Here is a 21,461-nt window from a genome sequence, read left to right on the forward strand (position 1 = left end):
GCGGATGCATTTCCGCTCTACGTTAGCAATTGTGCCGCGGTGGTCTCGCGGGAATGGCGTCGCCCCGGTCGATTCGGGAATTTCGCGCGGACCGGCGGTCCTATTTTAGTCGCGTGTGTGGGTGAATGAGGTGCCGCGGCGCTCGTCTCCGACGCTATTTTCGTCGCCCCTGCGCGTCCTCCGAGAGAGCTGCGGATCGGCGTGCCCGCGTGCGAGGGAGAGAAGGAGGAAAGAGACGGAGGTTAGTTTCGGCCGATGAGCCCGGCGGCGGCCGCGACAGCGGCTGTGTACGTAGCGATCCGTGACGCGAAACGCGATTATCTCGCGCGCGTCCCCGCGACTACCCCGAAAGCGCGCCGTGTTGCGTTACGAAATAACGTAACCGACGCCGTGTTGAAAAGCGGGGTCTTGCCAATACGGTAGACGTGACACGACCGTTGCTTGTCAACGGCAATTTTGCAATACGCGCTATCACCGCGGAGCACTCGCACGCGCCATTAGCGTTTACCGTATCTGATACGCGCTGTCGCGAAAAGAATATTTAGAACGTCTCTTGCGAATAAGAGAAAGAAAGAGAGAGAGAGAGAGAGAGAGAGCAATAGGGAGAATTTAAAAGGGAAGCGGTGGGAGGGGTCTTAGTCCCCCTCTTCTGGGCGAGTAACAAGAATCGAGGAAGGAGGGATGAAGTGCGGGCGGGTTGCGGGAGGAGGGGGAGTTGTGCACCGGCGAGCAAATCGTATATGTCAGACTCGTGGCAGAGGGGTCAGCGCGAGAGAAAGAACGACACGAACCGAACGTTTTCTGGGCTTAGCGGGTACGTTTCCACGTTGATCTCGCAGGCGCTTCTCTCTCTCTCTCTTTCTTTCTATATATATATGTATGTATATGTATATATTTCTCCCTCTACCGATCTCTCTCTCTCTCTCTCTCTCTTTCATATACTTCTCTTTTGCTCTCAATATTCCCCTCAGTTAATCTCCAGCCCTTAGTCACCGTGATCGTCCCCTTGATTTCGTCGCTTGTCCTTTGCGCCTTCTCTCTCTCTCTCTCTCACACACTCATTCTTTCTCCCTTTCTATCTCCCCCTTTATCCATACCCCCTTCCCCTGCACTCTCTCAGTACACGCGTCGCTGTCACCGAACGAACGTACGCCGAGGAGACACGTATCGATCTCGATCGAGCGTTCCTCTCGTCCGCTCCGAGAAGCGTCCGCGGCCCTCTCTCCCTCTGTTTCACTCACTCTGAATTCCTTCCCGTTGCGACGGGCGAGCGTAACGTCGTGTGACATACGTTTTGGCGTTTGCGTTTAAAGGAACGTAAGACACGCACATGAGCGAGAGGATGAACGACATGGAAGCCTACGGGGACGGATACATGGCACCGGAGGAGGAATGGGAGAGGGAGGGTCTCCTGGACCCCGCCTGGGAAAAACAGCAGAAAAAGGTGAGCGAGTGTGTTATCACCGTCCGAGATTTGATTCGTCGTCTTGCCTTCGTTTCTCCCTTCTTTCTCGCCCTTTTTACGTTTTTGCGCCATCTCGTGGCTCGCGGGCATTTTTGGGCCCGGCGCACTTGGTCGCTCCATCTCTAGGTTAGGCCAGGAGATGAGTAATGGAAAATAATCGGTAATCGTGTAATTATCAGTGAACTTTTCCATCTCCCTGGATATTGCTCGAGTTTCATCAGGAAAAAACAATTTTTGACGCGTCACGTCACGAAGAAGTCACATGGCCGCGGGCTTTCGGCGGCAGGTTGCGCGAAGATACATTTTATTTAAATTGACCCGCGGGAATGTTGGAAAACATTAATTCCCCGTTGTTAGGCGAGAAAACGAGTTGATAGTAAAACAAACCTATATAATAGCGTGCATAGTTAAGTTAGACAGAGATATTGGCGTAGTGATCGCATATGAAAATGATACACTCGGCTTTTATCGGTTTCTATAGATAACGGCAATCTTATCAGATATCGGAGCAACTTAGTAGCCAAATGTAAATACTCGTAGCTGTTCGCGTAGCTCGTCATAATAATAACATGAAGTAACATTAGTCCATAAAGTAACATTAACAATGACGTCGCATTTATGTATATATATATATCTTATATCGAATTTTGCCCGTTAATTGGTTATCTGCGATTATAAAACTCTCCGATTATATCCCTTCGTTCTTCCTCGATGCGAGAAGAATTGGTTACAGGCAAAAATCTGTATCTATTACGCAATTGATACGAGTCAATTCATCAATGATTAGTATCAGGTATCAAGTGTCCGACTATGTAATCGCTGATATTCTCGACAAGTAAAAAGGAAAAAAAGTCGACGTGTAAACATGCTCCTGTCGCGGGGAGGACGACTCGATTTGAAAACCAACGAGCGAGGTTCCTCGTCGTCGTCGGTTCCCGATAGGCTTCTATACACAAATTTTCTATCGTTTCGCGCGGTGTCATCAAATACTAACTAACAAAGTGGAGCATCCTCGAGTAACGCGGCGTTTGCGGAGTGTGTTTTCTTCATTTTTGGCAGGGGCTCAAGGCTCTCCCAGGCCTGACTCTCTCGTATATGTCGGCCGCAGCCCTTCGGATTGTATTTTCAGACTTTATGACAAAAATAATCGAGCGATGAGTCACGCCCGCGAGCGCCGATTTTCACGGTTTCCCGTGCTCGCTCTCTCCTACACCGTTACGTTCTTTTCTTTCTCGTTATCTCTTCTTCTTCTTTTTTTCTTCCATTTCGTGATAATACACCACGGTCGGCGCGCGGTAAGCGCGAGGCGGCGCGCGTCAGGTATTAGATAAGCGACGCTGATAATAGTTACGCGTATACGCCAATAAAGCGCGTCCCTGAGAGCGCGGCTCGACGTCGTCGCGCCGACAGGCATTTTTCGTAACGCCTCTAATTTTAGAGATCCGCGTGGCCCGTTCCGGAAACGCGGCCCGAAAACCCGCATTGAACCGCCGCCGCCGTCTTCGCTGTCGAAAATTCGTTCGGTTCGTCGAACCACAGGAAGTATCGGCGCGGTACGTTTCACGTGCCGCCGAAGAGCTTGCGCGAGCTTTCCCCGCCCGGGTCTACGACGGCAATACGAATCTAGGAATTTACGTTGGAAGGAAGCGTGAGAATATTCGATAAATTTTCTGTGGAGTCTCACTCAAACCCGATGAAAAGCGGCAGTATTTTCACGCCAAGCGATAGTGAAAATAATAATAATGATGATATTTATTTACTTCAAGTGGTAAATTTATTTAGGAGGAAGCATATTTTAGTTATAAAAGAACAGGCATAATACCTACAAGAATAAAAGAATATTCAATTGACGTTCGGATATTAATAACACACACGTGTGTGTAAATTATAAATTAATAATAAAATACAAACTGATACATAAGCAATACGTAAAGATAGAAAAATGTATATTTATATAATATGGAATTAATTGTGAAATTAATTTATATAATATGAAATTAAGTGGTCGAGATAAAGATAATAACTGAATTTTTAAGACTCGACGATATTCCGCTGAAAAAGTCCTTGGATGAGTATTCATTGCCTCATTAAAAATACTGTCACTCGAGGAAAAAAATACGTAATACTGGGTCGTTGTAATTATTTGTAATTGAATTATGTCGGAATTATGACTGAAATTATGATATGTATTGTAATCTTTAATGATGTATATCATGTGTACAGATCATTAAGGATTACAACACACAATAATTTCGATATAATCTAACATGACAAGCTTTAGTAATAATTTTTACTATAACATTTTCCACCTATACGTCAGATTTACTCGTCAATTTCGAGTAAAAATATTCACTCCACGATTCAGAGTGGAGAGAATTTGTTCTCGATGAGCGAAAAGTCGCTCAAACCCGAGTGACTCGATGGTCACTCTACTTTCCGAGTGAGAGATTTCACTCCGGGAAATTTGGAAATAAACATTTGCCAGACCCGACGATCTCTCGTGGCCGAAAGATTCTCCCGGATTTCTCGGCCGGATTTCTTCCCAAACTTCCAAAAAGAAAAAAAGAAAATCGACGGGGCATCCCCTGTGGAGAGTGTTATTCACCGCGCGGAAATCGGGCCCCGGTTCATTCGATTTCACGATCTTCGTTCACAACCGGGCACGGCGCATAATTAACGAGATGTGACCGGGGAACGGCCAATTAACAGTACCGGTTAAAACCATTAACACGTGAATGATGAAGAAGAAGGTGGTGGTAGTGGTGGTGCGGTGATAGTAGACGGCGACGTTGTACGCAACGCGATCGGAACAGTCGGCTGCTAGGTCCGCGCTCCCCCCATCGGCCGGTCGATTAACTGTACAGGAGAATTTCTCGTAAAATCTCGTCGTCGTGCTGTCAGCTCCCCCTCGCGCGCGCGCCTCCCCGGCCGCGCCACCAAACGCATTCCGGCCGATAGGAATTTTTCTCCGCCGTTGAAATAGGTCGCGACTGTGCTCGCGGAAACAGCTGCTCGGCGAGCTTTCAGATTCAGCGTCGATCTCTCGGCTCTATTCAGACGTTGCACGCGCCCTGTTCGCTCCGCCGTTCGCTCCCCTCGATGTTCCCTTCACGTGGAGTATTATCGAAGCGGTCGCGACTCCCTCTCTTTCTCTCTCTCTCTGCCAGTCTCTCAGGTAAACGGCTAAGGAATCAAATCGCCCGGTGGTCTCGGCCTCCTGGTTGCTCTGTATTATAAATACCGATTCTCTCGCCTCGTTCGAATCAGTTCGTGCGCAAAAAAACACCACGGCTGTTTGCCTGCTCGTGGTCCTGTTTGTTATTGATACGCGAGTAGTCGGTCGTTCGCGTGGCCGGTCAGCAGACACCGCGGTGTACTGCTGCCTCATATTTGTACCTCGGAGTCGTCGTCGCGCGGAACTTGACGACGTTACTCCCCGGGGAGGCGGTAGCGGCCCTCGCGCGCGCATTCAACTCAGCTGCCAATTTCGCGAGCGCTAAATCTTTTCACGGCCGATTGTCTCCGCTCGTGCGGAGATCGTCTTCCTCCGCGACGCTTAGGTACGTTACGGTATGTCGAAACGCGCATGTCGAGAGCGCTCGTTAAGATCTCTCCCCGTAAACTCGCCGTGACACCTTGGCGCCGTTAGAATCCTCCTCCTGATTGGAAACCGGTAGCATCGCGCGGTCGGGATTTATGAGCCCTTATGTGCCGAGTTTACGCTGGAACCTCTCTCTCTCTTTCCCTCTCTTAAATTTAAAATTTAAATTCGCAAGATTTGCGTTAGCAATTTTGCGATTGGAAGTTACTTCGAATAATGGAAGAATAACCTGAGGCTTGGAGTCCTCTCTGCTTCTGGGTTCTTACATTTCGCACATCCTTCCTCCGTGGACAGCAGGATGCTACTCGGAACGTTTTAACGTCGGCGACGAAAGCGATATCGCGGCGTCTCCCCCCGATGAAATTGATATTAATTTTAATAGCCGGGGTGTTCATTAATCCCCGGCTTAAGCCTACGCCGACGCGCAATTATCGCGCCCGATCGACCCTGCAATCATTCTCGCGCGGACGCGGCCGGTCTCTCTGTCTCCCATGTGTACCGTATAATTAGAAATCGCCAATTAATTTTACAGCGTGTATCAGCGTACAACACACATACACGACATACACACATACAGAGGCTGATTCTCTTCGCATTCTTTTCGTATTCGCAAAGGGGAGAGAGAGAGAGAGTAATTCTGCGTCGTCGTCCTCGCGGCAACGCGCGTGGCGAATCATCATCCAGCGTACTTACCGGATAAAATCGAACGGATAGGCCGGATAACGGGCACCAAACTAACGGCTTGCGCCGGTGCATCTTCGGCAATTACAGATAACCTCCCGTGCGAGTTCCTCGTCTCTTTCGTTCACGACAAATGATTCGAGCGATACTTCATGATCGTCCGCGAAAACGTTCCGAGACCGATGAAAGAGAAAGATGAAGGGAGAGAGAGAGAGAGAGAGAGAGAGAGAGAGAGAATCGCGCGCTAATTTCGTACGTCCCGATGACGTAGCAGGAGATCGTTCCGAGCGACTTGAGGAATTCGATCGGGGCGATCCCGCTGGATTTCTAAACGATTTTGTAAGCTCCAGTAGCGAGCCGTCGGGTTCACTTCGCGGCTTGCCGATGATGGTCGATGATGACGACGACGTCGTTCTGGTCAATAGCATCGCGCGAGAGCACTTCGCGCGTTCAGGAGGAACGATACTCTCTCGCGGCTGTTCGCGCGGCGTCTAACGTTACGTATAAATAGACCGTATAAATAGATAACGTGTGTGGTTGTACGTTGTAGATCATAGTCGCGGGGTCCACATCCTCCGATCGGTTTCGAACTACGTGACTTTATACGCGCACACATACATATATACAGTGTGGTGGTGGTAGTGGCGGCGGCGCTTAATCAGCGCGAATTCCTTCATTTTAAGCGCTCGATAAACTGCTGAATCGCGCGTTCTCCGATTTTTCGCACTCGCCTCTTCGCACGTGGTCTCGACGCAGCGTTTTTTGCGCAACCTCAATTTTCACGCGCTTCTCCGCAAAGCTGGAAACTTGATTTTTTTTCTAATTGTACAGAGATTATGAAGTTTATTTTACGATGTGTTGCATATCGAAATTTATTTTACACACGGAAGTCGAAGTCTTATCGCGACGCCGGTAAGATCGAAATTCTTGCGCCCAACCGGTTGGCTCTCCACACAGACAAATATATGCTGTATTTAAGTAAATATTACTTATTGATAATAAAAGTAATATTTGATTAATTTGCTAATCTAAATAAAATAATTGCTGCAATATTTTCCCCAGGAAATATTAACTTGAATGTAACACTTCTTTCTCTTTCAGTGTATATTATCGAGAAAATATTTTTCATTGAAGATAGCTATTACTTAAGGGAAGGAACATAAACTGAGTAATTGCGTTTCTTAGCTAGGAAACTGATATTTTTCTCTGTGCACGATTCGCTGATTCGCCGTGACGCGTTTCCCTTTTCGCGCGCTTCTATGTGACGAGCGCGCGTCGCGCCAATTTGGCAAGCCGCATCGAGCCGGACGCGCCCGAGAAGAAGAAGAAGAGAAGAGAAGAGAAGAGAAGAAGGGTGGGTGGCGACGGGATTCGATAACGAGCGCACGTAATCGGCGTTATGATCGGCGGATAAGTGAAAGCCGAGCCGACAGCACCGCGCATATGTGCCGTTCGATCGATTTCTTTCCACAGGAGGATCGTTGACCTTTGCCGGTCCCTCGGCCGCGCGCCAAATCTCAAATTGGAACCGGGTGACCCACACATGCCATATTTCAACTAAGAGCATTGTCATGCGATGATGATAAGAGCTGGCGTGTAATGACGAGGCGTGAAAATAACACGCGGAAAATGATGGATGTGCGACGCGGATATTATCTCGTCGAAACACCGTAGGATGATGAAGACAGGGAACCGGTCGCGAAATAGAAGTCTTCTGAAGGCTAAAATGCGTACGTTTTGTACTTGGCCAAGGGAATGAAAGAAATCTCGAACACCGCGATTAATCGGAAATGAAATAAATCGGGTGTAGACAATTCGGATACGTACATTGAAAAAAAAAAAAGTATTACCGTTCAAGTAATATTTACTTGATCCAAGTAAAATGGTTACTCTAATACTCCTTGGCAAATATTTACTATAAGTAGGAATATAATTGACTATATAATTGATGATATACAATATATTTCCTTCGTACAAGTGGATATATTTACTTGCATGTGTTAAAAAAATTTGCGACAAGTATTAAATTCATAATATTAAGAATATCAGAATTTATTTAAAAAAAATATTTACTAGACAGACAAATTTAAAATCACTAAGTTTCTTTAATGGGAAAAAAATATTACATAATTCTAAATACTTTTTTTTTTTTACTGTTTTACACTTATATTCATTCACTTACACATGTAATTCATTTACAAAGTAACATATTACTGCATTAAAGTAAATATTTACTACAAGTTATTAAAATATATTAAATTGATAAAAATATTACTTGATTTAAGACAGATAATTAGTTTTGATTCTAGCACATTTTTCTGTGTAAATCTCTTTGTAACTTCCACGGTGAAAAAAGATTGGTCGAATTAATATGATAATGAACTAACCAAACGCATTTTGGTGGAAAGAAATGGAATTTCTGCTTCTTAACACATTAACGGCGGGCGATATTTTGTGTGATCATAAAAACTTTAAGGTACAGTCGAGCTAAATTGTTTTACTACGACTCCCGCCTTTAAGCCGCAGTCGAGCTAAATCGTAGTACTACGACTCCCGCCCTTAATGTGTTAAGAACCGAATTAATTTTTAAAAAGCAGAAATATTTTGTTCTTTTCTCAGCCGAAATGCGTTTGATTCATTCATTATGTCACGTTAAGGAAGTTTTAAGGCGAAATGAATTTGATAAGAGTTCGATGAAATTTGTGCTACATATATGTTAAAATATTATCTAACTGCTCGTGTGCAATTAGAAAGATTGATTATTCAAGAGCTGAGATATTTGCAACTGAAGTTGATATTTTTTATACGTGTTCCTTGAGATTAGCGTGTTATTATTAATTTCTATTTTTAATATCTCCTAAATTAAAAATAAGTTTTTGACGAAAAATTATTATGATATTAAAGACTAATATGCAGATATTTATATATTTAGGCTTACATTTCAGAATTATTAATCACTTTATATTGAAAATATAACGGTGTCAAATTTATAATTTATAGTATCATTCAAAATATATATATACATATGCATATATCTAAATACTTATATATCTTTTTCTATTATTGCGTCTCTATTAGAAAATATATAGAAACGTAATTTTACTTGATAAATACAAAATTTTTATGAGTGCCCCCTTGATATATCTCTGAAAATAGGACACTGAGTCTTACAGCCTCTTTAATTCGACCGACTTCTTTTTCCTCCACATGAACGATACTCCTCACATCTCGATTTTTACGTTTCGTCGTACATCGAACCTGACGCGTCACGTGTCCGCTTATGAAAGCTTCGAGGAAAGATTTTTCGGAAGTTCCGGTTTTTCGACGTATCCACGTGATGAATTTCGCGCGCGTGAATCATTCATTTGTTGGAACAGCTATGCGTCGTGGATCATGAATGAAGGATCGACGATAACCGGACTTTATTCACGAGCCCGGATTTCGCCGCGGCTCGCCGCTGACGGACCGGGCAGCGCCAACGCGAGATTTTCAAATGTCACATTTACGTAATTGAGCGACTGGCACCGATAGCAACGGTTCGCGTTTTGAGGACGACGGAATTTGACGACGGAGACATTCCGATCTGTTTGATCTGTCCGACGAGATGGGGGGAAAAAAGAGAAAAGCGAAAATGAGAATTGCGGAAATCGGTCTCGGGAATGAGTCTCGTGAATCGTCGTCGTTCGCGATCCGCTCCAAGTCCGCTGCCGTGTTTCACGCGAGGGACGATTATTTTTTCTCGTCGGCCGGGTACACACCCGGCTCTCCGCACATTCGGCTACACGCAGCTGCGTGCGTCAGGCGCGGATTCACCACGCAGATATCCCGCTGCACACCCACGATTAACTATTTTCGGCCAGGTATTGGCCACTCGAAAGGTCGCGCCGACTGATAATTACAGACTGCATTTCCGCACCACGTAACACCGGTCCGGCGACAATCCCACCTTTGTGCCTCGCCGAGATCTACGCCGCTATCGATGACACCTGAAGCGCGACGTGTCTTGAGTAATGATGCTCGAAATTAATTCTCGCTTGCTGGTTTTATCTTGTCCGACGGAGGAATCGCTTGGAAATAAAAGGTTGTTCTTATAAAATGATGCTTTTGATTGATTGGACATTATATTTGTAAAGTATTCCGAGAAAACTTTCCTCTTTTGCTCTGACGATCAATAAATAACCGTAAAATTGGTATAACATGCAACTTTCTTTTTTAGCCCGCCTTTTCTCATGATTCTGTCATAATAATCCTTATAAGAAAAAGTAGGAGTCACTTATGACCTCAGCAAAATGTTCATTTATTATATAATATTTTTGAAAAAAATATTCTTGTATATTTTTCCATATAATTTTTGCCCTTTCTTTATTTCAACCTAATAGAATGCATATTCATATATTCGGGTCACTCACGACCCCATCTTCCTATTCACGTCCTTCCCACCTTTCCTTACGAGGATTTACCCTTAATTTTACGGCTATTAATTGTCAAAATAAAAAGACAATTTTTTCGGGATATTTTACAAATGTGCTTAATCGATCTCGCAAGTATCATTTTATGGACATATATCCTTTTTACAACAACGTATCTGGCAAGAATTTTGGACATACGTTTTCTCGCTTCTGACGTCATCAATCAAGATGCTTGCGGCGAGGAAACGGAAACCTTAATTCTTCGAATGTCTTGACTGACAGCGTGATTCCACGGGGAAATTTGCCCGTTCATGATTTACACATCGAGTTCATTTTATTGTAATCCCCCCGGATCTCGAATCACTGCTCGCTTATTCATGGAAAGAGGCGGGGAAGTGTAAACCGGTGATCCTAAGAAACTAGTCGCGCCGAAGAGAGAGACTCATGCGCTCGGCGAACATTCGCGCGAAAAGGATCTCTCGCCCGCGGAGTGATTCGCAATTAAGGTCTTTCGTTGCCAAGTTTAAATGGAACATGATAGAGGCATACGTTCTCGAGTTGCACGCGAGACAGCAAACAAACGGTAATAGATCCTGGGCCGAACATTTCGCAAATGTCGCGACGCGACGTGCACCGCACTATTCGTCCGTCGGTATTTGCATTCCGATAAGACACGATCCGATAAGAATGATAGAAGGCGTGGACGAACGATGAGACCATTGCCAAATTTTCGGAGTAGAAATAGATTAGCGCACGGCAGCCGTGTATACGCATGTTGTACATGCGCGTATACGTGCGTGTTTGTGCGTGTGTACACGCGCGATTTCGCGACTTGGATTACGTGAATTATGCGCATCGGATTTGGACTGCTTTGTGCTTGTACATAACTGTATTTATTTATAGTCGATACGCATTGTCATGTGCGCGCGAATAATATAACGAAACGAACGGCCAGTCGGACAAACTCTGCAAATAGTTACCATGATTATTGAACACGTGCTTTTCGTTTTCCTCGTTGACGTGTGAGCTAATGCGACACAAAATATTTGGATGTTGCGAAATAATTAATATATATAACCGTGTAAAAAAAAAAATATATATATATATATCGTTTTTAAGTAGACATATATATATATCGTTTTTAAGTAGACATATCGTTTTTAAGTAGACTGGTTGAATATATTCGTCATATCGAAATTTCGTGCCGACAAGGATTCTTAAATATCACATACCGAAATAGCGTGGTATGCAACGGAAATAACAATATCGTTTATATATATTGTCTTCGACATACTGACATGTGTCACGTCAGTTTATAAAGAGATCACGATGACTCACGGAGATAAAGAAAGTCTATAACCGTGTCATCCGTCTATCTATAAAACCTCGGTTATTTTGATATTACGTTCGTGTATAATATATATAATATATATACGTCAAAGAGAGATCGCGGCCTCATACATTCGCGCGTTCGATGGATGAAGAGCGGATTTATCGCGAAAGATAACGTCGATTACGTTGTGGAAATTAAATAGTTTACAGAATCGATTATTTCAACGAGGAAAACGCGAAAACCCTGAACATCCAAGAATAGCTATGTGCGAAGAACATTATACCGTTTTCTTTTTCTTTTTGCCATACAGTACGATCGATCTGCCGTATGGAAATTGCTTGTTCGGCTGAAATCCGTGCGTGAATCGGGTGCACGGTGTAAATTGGGAGGATGTTATTTATCGCTCGTTGTAAATCGCTTTCGGAAAACGACCGAACGCGCGCCCGTCGGCGTAGACGCATATAAAACGTGAGAATGGTCACACCCAACGAGTCCACGCACGCACGCACGCACGCACGCGCACACACACACACACACACACACACACACACAGAAATAGAAATAATGTGTTATCAGCAAATACATCGGACTACGGCATTCCTTCACTCGCGAGAACGCCTCTTAAACTCAAAACCGCGTGTAACTATACTTCTATCGATGTATTAACTATATTACTTACACACGTATGCACACAAACGCACACATATAAAAAGCCTTTGCCGTCAACGTATTAAATTATGAATTCCATGAATATATTGCACACGGACAACGTGATATATTAATAGATGGCGAAATCAAATATTAATAATTAATGTCGCGATATTATTGGCTGTTTTCAATGCTGTCTGTCGCACGATATTATTTATTCATTCGAAAATGAATCATGTGGCGCAAATCGGCGCTCATGTGGCGCAAATTGTTAAAGATACTCGAGATAGATAGATGGATAGAAAGAGAGAGAGAGAGAGAGAGAGTGTGTGTGTAATTCGTTGATGGATCGATGACATAATAACGCGGAGATTCCGGGTGAACGATCGTTGGCGGTTTTAATTAATAAACAACGCGAGGTGAACCGCGAAATGTGTTCGAAATGCTTTAATACTCGGGCGCGGGAGGAGTCAATGTTTTACAAATAGATCTTAGAGCGCGTGCAGAAGTTAGGGTGGCTCATGTCCAAAATTGGCCCGTCGTGCTTCACGCTACCCGTATTGAATTTCACGCAATATTTTTCCAACCCGAAAAATCCACCGGCGGCCCCGTTTTTTTCACCGGCCTCGATTAAATGCCGCGCTTTATGCCACGATACGCGAATAAATGTCCAGCGGATTTGTCTCTCTCTCTCTCTCTCTCTCTTTCTCTGTCTCTCTCGATTTATCCTCGGCGCCGATCCTTTAACGCGCGTCGCGCTTATGACGTGTACGCGGGGACGCGGAGGCGAAATAATTTCTTTCGTCGCGAAAATCGACCCTCGTCGCACCTCCCGAAAACCGCGTGAAGATATTCCGGGCCCCGTCGTCGCTAATTTTAGTAATTGATTTATCGCGTGTCGAGCAATCCGGGAATTTTAACTCGATGTAGGTGTATATGTGTGTAATCCGCGAGTGATTATTTTTAAACTTGAAAGTTATATATCGCGGAACATTCTGGCGCCTCCCTGGCGTGCGTCTCGAACGAGCGGGGTCTGCGCGGAGGAGGAGAGGAGGGATCTCGCGGGAAGTAGCGTTTTCAATAAGAGCGCGTAAATGGTTGTTTCACAATTGTCGCTCGGTCGTATGTCAGAAGAAGATGATCCGAAAATCATCGCGGCGAACGATAGGAAGCGTCGTTTAAGAACCAGGACAGAAGATATATATAGCGGGAGGGATCGGGGTCGCTACTAAAATATACATTAAGCAGCATAGCGGGGAAACCCAATCCCCCATTTTAAATGATTCCTTCGCATGTTGATCTTTCGCGTGTTATTAGCGCGAAGAAGAGTCGAACGATTCGTGTTCGATCGTCCCGCGATCTTATCTCGATTGTTAGCGTTATCATTACGCACGGGATGAGGGCGCGAATTAATCGGCTCTCCTTCTCCGTCACAGACATTCACAGCGTGGTGCAACTCGCATCTTCGCAAAGCAGGCACTGCCATCGAATCGATCGAGGACGATTTCAGGAATGGGCTGAAGCTAATGCTGCTGCTTGAGGTGATCTCAGGCGAAACCCTGCCGAGACCTGACAGAGGCAAGATGAGGTTCCACAAGATCGCCAATGTGAACAAAGCCCTCGATTATATCGCCAGCAAGGGCGTAAAGCTGGTGTCCATCGGCGCAGAAGGTATGTTTTCCTCCAAGTCCACAGTTTTCCTTTCTCTTTGAGGAAAATATCTTCTTCTTCTGACTCGTCGATATAGTCGTTAAGGATGTAAAGCCCTATTTTCAGTGACGACCATCCTGCCCCTTTCTATTCGTTCCATCTGTCGACAGAAATCGTGGACGGCAACCTAAAGATGACCCTGGGTATGATATGGACCATCATCCTGAGATTCGCGATCCAAGATATCTCCGTGGAAGAGATGACCGCGAAGGAAGGACTGTTGCTCTGGTGCCAACGCAAGACAGCGCCGTACAAGAATGTCAACGTCCAGAATTTCCACCTGTCCTTCAAGGACGGTCTCGCCTTCTGCGCCCTCATCCATCGTCATCGGCCCGATCTGATCGACTACAACAAACTCAGCAAGGACAATCCGCTGGAAAACTTGAACACTGCCTTCGATGTCGCGGAAAAGTATCTCGACATTCCTCGCATGTTAGATCCCGATGGTAGGTATGAGCCGATCGTTCAAGTTTAGGTAGACAAGAAGAATCATGTCAGGTGCTACCATCCGCGTTGCTCGCGATGTAACGGATTGTAAGAGACTCGCATACGCGCGAATTAATTAACAAGATTGATCGTCTCGATATTATAAGTTCGGTTCAGGTTACTTCTTTCGTCGTACAGGACTAGGGTCGGATTTCTTTGAGTATCGTACCGACACATGTGTAAACGCACGATGTTTAATGTTCCCTTGATATATCACGTAGATTTGATCAACACTCCCAAGCCGGATGAGCGAGCTATCATGACGTACGTGTCCTGCTACTACCACGCGTTCCAAGGTGCTCAGCAGGTCAGCGTCAAGACATGCGTGTTGCTCTTTTTTTTTACTCCCTTCGCCCCCACTGCGAATCACCGGACGCGAGCTGTACTACTACTCTTCATTAATGCGAACGCACTGTGCGCTTATCGTTTTTAACGACGGTTTCGAACCTGCTAATCGATCCACCCTTGCCATCGTTTCCGGCTTCATTGTTCCATCGTCTCGGAGAGCATCGCAGATCAATCACTGACGCGTTCTGTGTAACATTCTTAACGAATAAGACAATAACAGAATTCCTTTATGTTGGTTTCTCTTTTCAGTATGAAAGAAAAATATGTGCGTTGCAAAAAGCTCGTCACATTTCTGTCATATATATATATGTAATGTCATATATATAGAGGATGTCCCAGATCAACATGAATAAACTTTGTGAGCGTAGAACAGATTCAGGTGAATATAAAAATTCTCTACCATTTTGCAAACAACACGCAAAATTTCGAGTTATTCATTATTGAGAATGCCATGTATAGAGGCTTTTTTAATTCATAACTTAAAAATTTGCGTGTTCTTTGCAAAGTGGTGCAGGACTTCTTTGTTCACTTCAATCCGTTCTATGCTCTCCCGAAGTTTGCCCATGTTGATCCAGGGCACCCTGTATAATATCATATATGTCACATACAGGATGGAGCATTTATTTATATTGAGACATTTAAATAAAAAAAATAAAGCAAAATGGAAAGAAGTGTTTCGGATAAAAGTTGTAGGATTTGAAGGGAGACATAAGACGGTGACCTTAACCTTGTTGTATAGTCAATAATTCAAAATCATTTCAAGGTCAACTTCATTTCTTTAAATAGAATCATATAGTTTCTCTTAACCCAAATCGATTCCTCTCTTCATTATAAGTATAAAAATACTAGGACAAGGTCATCTAAATACGAATACTTTTCGAGTTATTTTACTTTTCATTCAACGAAGTTAAGGTCGCCAAATATGTCTCCCTCCAAATCTTACAACTTTTGTCTGAAACGTTTCTTTCTATTTTGCTTTATTTTTGTTATATTAAGATGTCTCAATTTAAATGCCACACCCTGTATATGTCATATGTATAAAAATGTGTATGTATACCCGTATGAGACACGACATCGAGAACCGTGACGAATTACTAATAACGTACCGTCCCTTTCACCCGAACACGGTTACTGTTACAAATTAATCAAATCTTTAACGGCAAGTTTGTTTAAAACGCTAACAACGCATGGTTTGAGTTTCTTCGAATGTGTTTTTCTAGATATGCGAAATACGGCAATGCCTGATGAGAGGGCCGTGATGACCTATGTTTCCTCATACTACCACTGTTTTAGCGGTGCTCAAAAGGTGTGTTCTCTGCATTTGGAATTAACCTGTAACAGACGCGAGTGTTTGCGCGAACGCGCTTCCACTTGCACGCGCGTAAACATGACGATTGATGCGCGACGCGAACACGTCGTCACGCGTGTGAGAATCGAAAACTTTGAAATTTGCCTCACGAGTTTCCTACTCGTTCTTTCGAGACGACTGTACGATATTCACGATTGCATGCGTCTTGCTCAATACATATATATATATATATATATATATTATATGGAAGTAAACTCTGTATACATTTTAACGTACCACCCGATATTAATAATATTGATAATACGGGAACGCGCACTTTCTCGTTGTAGGCTGAGACGGCGGCCAACAGAATCTGCAAGGTACTGAAGGTGAACCAGGAAAATGAGCGGCTTATGGAGGAGTACGAGCGGCTGGCTTCCGATTTGCTCGAATGGATACGACGAACAATGCCGTGGCTCGCGAATCGACAGACTGACAATTCCCTCGCCGGCTGTCAGAAGAAGCTGGAGGAATACAGGACATACCGGCGCAAGCACAAGCCGCCGCGTGTCGAACAGAAAGCCAAGCTGGAAACGAATTTCAATACGCTGCAAACGAAGCTGAGGCTGAGCAACAGACCAGCGTACATGCCCACGGAAGGGAAGATGGTGTCCGACATCAATAAAGCGTGGAAAGGTGCGGTCTCTCGGTGATTTCCCTCGGTTTGTAACGTGCGTCTCTCTGCGCATTCCCACGTACGCCGAGTGACGACTTGTCCAAAATAATGCCATATAATCCGGATATTTTGTTTACCGGGTGACACTCGCGGGTTTGGGCACCCGGGTCTTTCAGGATTGGAGCTTTCGTGTACAAATTGCCGTAACCGCAAACATGAGACGTAAATTTTAGCTGGAGGAGCAATCGGGTTTTGATTTAGGTTTGGGTAGAAATGACGCTAAGTCTAATCGGAAGCAGAGATAACTAGGACTCGACTGGTGGAAATCTTAGTTATTTAATCTGAATTCTAGTTTGTACGAGTACTTCTATCTTCTTCTAGAGTAAACAAAGCTAAAACAATATCCTGATTGATTTTTCAACTTAAGTTTACACTTTACGATTATGTACTAATTCGTGTGCTCTTACCCGGGTACTCGGGGATATATATAAATATTATAAATATTTATAAATATTACTCTAACAACCAAAAAATAGTAATGACGAGTAAATATTGGGTGATGCAAAAGTTCGTTCCGTTTTTAATCAAAATATATATGTAGTTTATTTTATATATTTATATAATAATTTATAATTTATATATAATATTATATAATATTGGCTGCGTTTATGTATATGTGTGTGTGTGTGTAATATATAAATATTATATATTAGGCCTGGAGCTGGCCGAGAAGACGTTCGAGGACTGGCTGTTGTCGGAGATGATGCGTCTCGAGCGATTGGAACATCTGGCGCAGAAGTTCAAGCACAAGGCGGACGCCCACGAAGAGTGGACCGCGGGCAAGGAGGAAATGCTCACGTCCCAACATTTCCGTCAGTGCAAGTTGAACGAGCTGAAGGCACTGAAGAAGAAGCACGAGGCCTTCGAGTCGGACCTCGCGGCCCACCAGGATCGCGTGGAGCAGATCGCAGCTATCGCTCAAGAACTCAAGTGAGTCACGCGTGTTGCACGATGATAATGTTGACGCTTTGCCAATGCCGTGTAGCAATTCTCACGTTACCGTCGTTGCAGCACTCTCGAGTATCACGACAGCGCATCCGTGAACGCCAGGTGCCAAAGCATTTGCGACCAATGGGATCGCCTGGGTACGCTCACCCAACGCAGACGTCAGGCCCTCAACGACGCCGAACGTATACTGGAGAAGATAGACGTCATGCACTTGGAGTTCGCCAAACGGGCCGCTGTGAGTGTTACCTGAATTACAGCAGTTTGAACGAAGTTTCCCGACTGTTTGCGTCATCTCGTGTTATCTCATATCGCGTTGCCTCTCTCAGCCGTTCAACAACTGGTTGGATGGAACCAGGGAAGACTTGGTGGACATGTTCATCGTGCACACGATGGAGGAGATTCAGGGTCTGATGGACGCCCATGCCGCGTTCAAGGCGACCCTCGGTGAAGCGGACAAGGAGTTCAACTCGATTGTGTCGCTGGTGCGCGAAGTCGAGTCCATAGTCAAGCAATACCAGATCCCTGGCGGTCTAGAAAACCCTTACACCACTCTCACCGCGATGGTACGTCGGAAGACCGGCCGGCGCATGACGTATCTGACGGAGCTGAGACTGATCGTTTTGTAACGGTTTGTTGCAGGATCTTAACAAGAAGTGGAGCGACGTCAAACAATTGGTGCCTCAGCGTGACGGTACCTTGGCAGCTGAACTTCGCAAGCAACAAAGTATCCTTGCTCTGTGACACTAGTTACGTTGTTTTGTTCACTCTTACTGGAAATATATCTTTTCAAATTCGCGACACGCGAGTACAGGTTCTCAGACGATTACATTTTGGAAATATGAAATTTCCTGAAACATTGAAACAGATAACGAACTGCTGAGACGACAGTTCGCGGAGAAAGCCAATGTCGTCGGGCCATGGATAGAACGCCAACTGGACGCGGTCACTGCTATTGGCCTCGGTCTTCAGGTAGTAGATCACTGTTGCGTCTAAGCATTTTTATACATCTTTCGCCGCGCGTGAATCCTCAGATCTCGCGTCCGTGTTTCAGGGAACTCTGGAGGATCAACTGCATCGTTTGAAAGAATACGAACAGGCGGTGTACCAATATAAGACCCATCTCGAGGAGCTGGAGAAGATCCACCAAGCGGTCCAGGAAGGCATGATCTTCGAGAATCGGTACACTCAGTACACCATGGAAACACTGCGCGTCGGTTGGGAGCAACTGCTGACCTCGATCAATCGTAACATCAACGAAGTCGAGAATCAAATTCTCACCAGAGACTCGAAGGTAACCTTCTTCTTCGTCGACGCTACGTTCGTCGAATATGCGCTGTTCCAAAGAACGTTCGCTGAAAGTAATAACATTTGTTTCAGGGCATCACCCAGGAACAATTGAGCGAGTTCCGCAGCAGCTTCAACCACTTCGACAAGAACAGGACGGGCAGATTGGCGCCGGACGAGTTTAAGTCCTGCCTTGTCTCCCTGGGATATTCCATCGGCAAGGACAGGCAGGGCGACATCGACTTCCAACGAATCCTGGCCATCGTCGACCCCAACAACTCGGGCTACGTGCACTTCGACGCCTTCCTGGACTTCATGACGCGCGAGTCGACCGACACCGACACGGCGGAACAAGTAATCGACAGCTTCCGCATTCTCGCTGGAGATAAGGTGAGAATATTCGCTAGCCGACCGATCGTTCGACGAACGATTCACGACGGTAGCTGACAACATGAATCAACGACGCGAATCCTCTTAATCTTTTTGCAGCCTTACATCTTGCCGGATGAATTGAGGAGAGAATTGCCGCCGGATCAGGCGGAGTATTGCATTCAGCGAATGCCTCCGTTCAAGGGACCGAGCGCCGTCCCTGGGGCTCTGGACTATCGTTCCTTCTCGACGGCTCTCTACGGCGAGTCCGATCTGTAAAATCGAGCGTAAATCGAAAAAAAATATCGACAAAGAATAGGATCGGTTTCAACGTTTCGCCAGTCGATCGGCGAAGACGAGCGATGCCTAAAAGTTTTCTTCTAGGGTTCAGGTACTCCGATGCATCAACGTATTTTCATATGGCGATACGATTTAAGAAAAAACGCTCAGTATGAGAGAGTACAATACGATATCAGTCATTACGCTAATACTAATAATTGTACGTGCGCGTACATCGCGTGTCCGCGTGAACGCGAGCGCTCTTGCGAGAGAGTTCGAGGAAGAGCGGGGCGTGGGAGGAGGGAGGGGGGGCGTGGTCTTTTGAGAGCCGCACGTGTCACGAACGAAACGTCGGTGGGCTTAGTAAGAAATACGCGATGTCATTTTAACGCAAAGGGATCTTGTTAAGGTGCCGTACGTCTGAGAGAAACGGTAGATTCCGACCGTTCGTAGGTAGGGAAATTACTCTTCCGCACAAAATGGAAAGCACATATCAGATACGTACAGAGGGTGAGGGAGGAAGAGAGAAAAAAAAATGAACGGTTCGTACTTACATGAGTCTGTTACGAAGCGACAATAACAAATATCGTAAAATGCAGATGCCTTTCGTTAAAAGGATAGAAACGAAGCGTAAACTAATATAACATGAAGTTCGAAATTGATATACTCTTCTAGAACGTTTGCTACATGTTTATTCTTCTATACGTATATTTTTATGTAGTTTACCTTGTGGATGAGACAGTTTTTGGATTTTCATTCTTCTCTGCGGGACTGTTCGGAAGGTAAGTGCCAACGTTTAAATTAAGAGGATCTTGATCGACGTTCCTTCCCGCGAGCGGAAAGGGATCTCGGGCTGTGCTCGGAACCGGCGACCCAATGCTAAAAGGGAGAAGAGCCTACGTAATTGGGTATGCGCGCAAGTTAGTGAGTGCATTGATACTGGAGGCTTGCCGAATTATTGTACTATTTCCTCTATATATATTTATTCTAAAGACCTCTATATTATCTACATTTTGTACGGTCATAGTGGAAGATATATATAGATATATTTTTTGACTTGTGATTTTTACCATTGACGTGATATCGATTTTAGAGATGTCTCCCTCAAATTGGATTTTTCCGATACGATTTGTAATTGCAGCCCAAACGTTCGTAAACTCTAAGTTCATCTCAGGCGCGCTTCCTTCAGAAAAAAAAAAGAAAAAAAAAGATTCTACGATTCGCACATCATACAGATGCACGCCCCATGAGAGCGTTCGTACTCGGTTCTCGCTCAAGATCAATGCTCGCACAAACGTCCGAAAACGCCGACACGAAAATTCAGAAGAGTAATGATAACGAACTTTGCGAGTCTTAAACGAAAAAAAAGGAAAAAAAAAATACAGAGGAAATCGACCTTCTCGCTAAGTATCCAGAAAACGTACGCTCGAAATCGAATAATATTCATATTTTTTTATGAGCGCGGCAAAACTACGAAATCCACTGAACGACAAGCCGTCGCCACTTATATACTTTGTAAATCGTATATATTAAAGATACGCGAAACGAATGCTAAACGAAGCAACTTTATTTATTTATTTGACGTAATAATTATTTATTATCTCGTTCCAATATACATATATATATGCATATATGTATCGATTATACGGTATAGTGAACGAAACACTTTTTCAAAGTATTTATTTTTATAAATATCTGCGAAGGGAGAGAGAGAAAGAAAGAGAGAGAGAGAGAGAAAGAAAGAAAGAGAGAGAGATAAGGCGCTAAAACTGTGTAATATAATAGAATTCACTGTGTAAAAGCTCCGGAATCGCCGACTGCCATTTCTTGTATCACGTTTCAGACAACAACATAACTTTACCACTCGCAGCCTTAT

At 44.6% G+C, this 21,461-nt stretch overlaps 1 protein-coding gene across 3 annotated transcripts; it reads left to right on the top strand.

Annotated features, from left to right (window-relative positions):
- Positions 1-97: 97 nt before the first annotated feature.
- On the top strand, positions 98-20,773 carry LOC106747552 (alpha-actinin, sarcomeric). 3 transcript variants are annotated; one of them, XM_014625180.1, is made up of 14 exons: positions 98-241; positions 1,314-1,444; positions 13,574-13,808; positions 13,958-14,293; positions 14,555-14,640; positions 16,320-16,665; positions 17,359-17,635; positions 17,717-17,888; positions 17,980-18,216; positions 18,293-18,377; positions 18,519-18,622; positions 18,705-18,944; positions 19,031-19,327; positions 19,427-20,773. In XM_014625180.1, the coding sequence occupies exons 2-14, from the start codon at positions 1,331-1,333 to the stop codon at positions 19,583-19,585; spliced, it is 2,688 nt and encodes an 895-aa protein (XP_014480666.1). In that variant the 5' UTR covers positions 98-241; positions 1,314-1,330; the 3' UTR covers positions 19,586-20,773. The 3 variants fall into 3 exon arrangements, with proteins under 3 accessions (XP_014480666.1, XP_014480664.1, XP_014480665.1); XM_014625178.1 differs by lacking the exon at positions 98-241 and adding an exon at positions 712-814; XM_014625179.1 differs by lacking the exon at positions 98-241 and having other exon boundaries at positions 958-1,444.
- The last annotated feature ends 688 nt before the right edge of the window (positions 20,774-21,461 follow it).

This window comes from Dinoponera quadriceps, unplaced genomic scaffold, assembly GCF_001313825.1.
Source record: "Dinoponera quadriceps isolate SergipeBrazil2010 unplaced genomic scaffold, ASM131382v1 scaffold2159, whole genome shotgun sequence".
In the NCBI taxonomy this organism is placed as follows: Eukaryota; Metazoa; Arthropoda; class Insecta; order Hymenoptera; family Formicidae; genus Dinoponera; species Dinoponera quadriceps.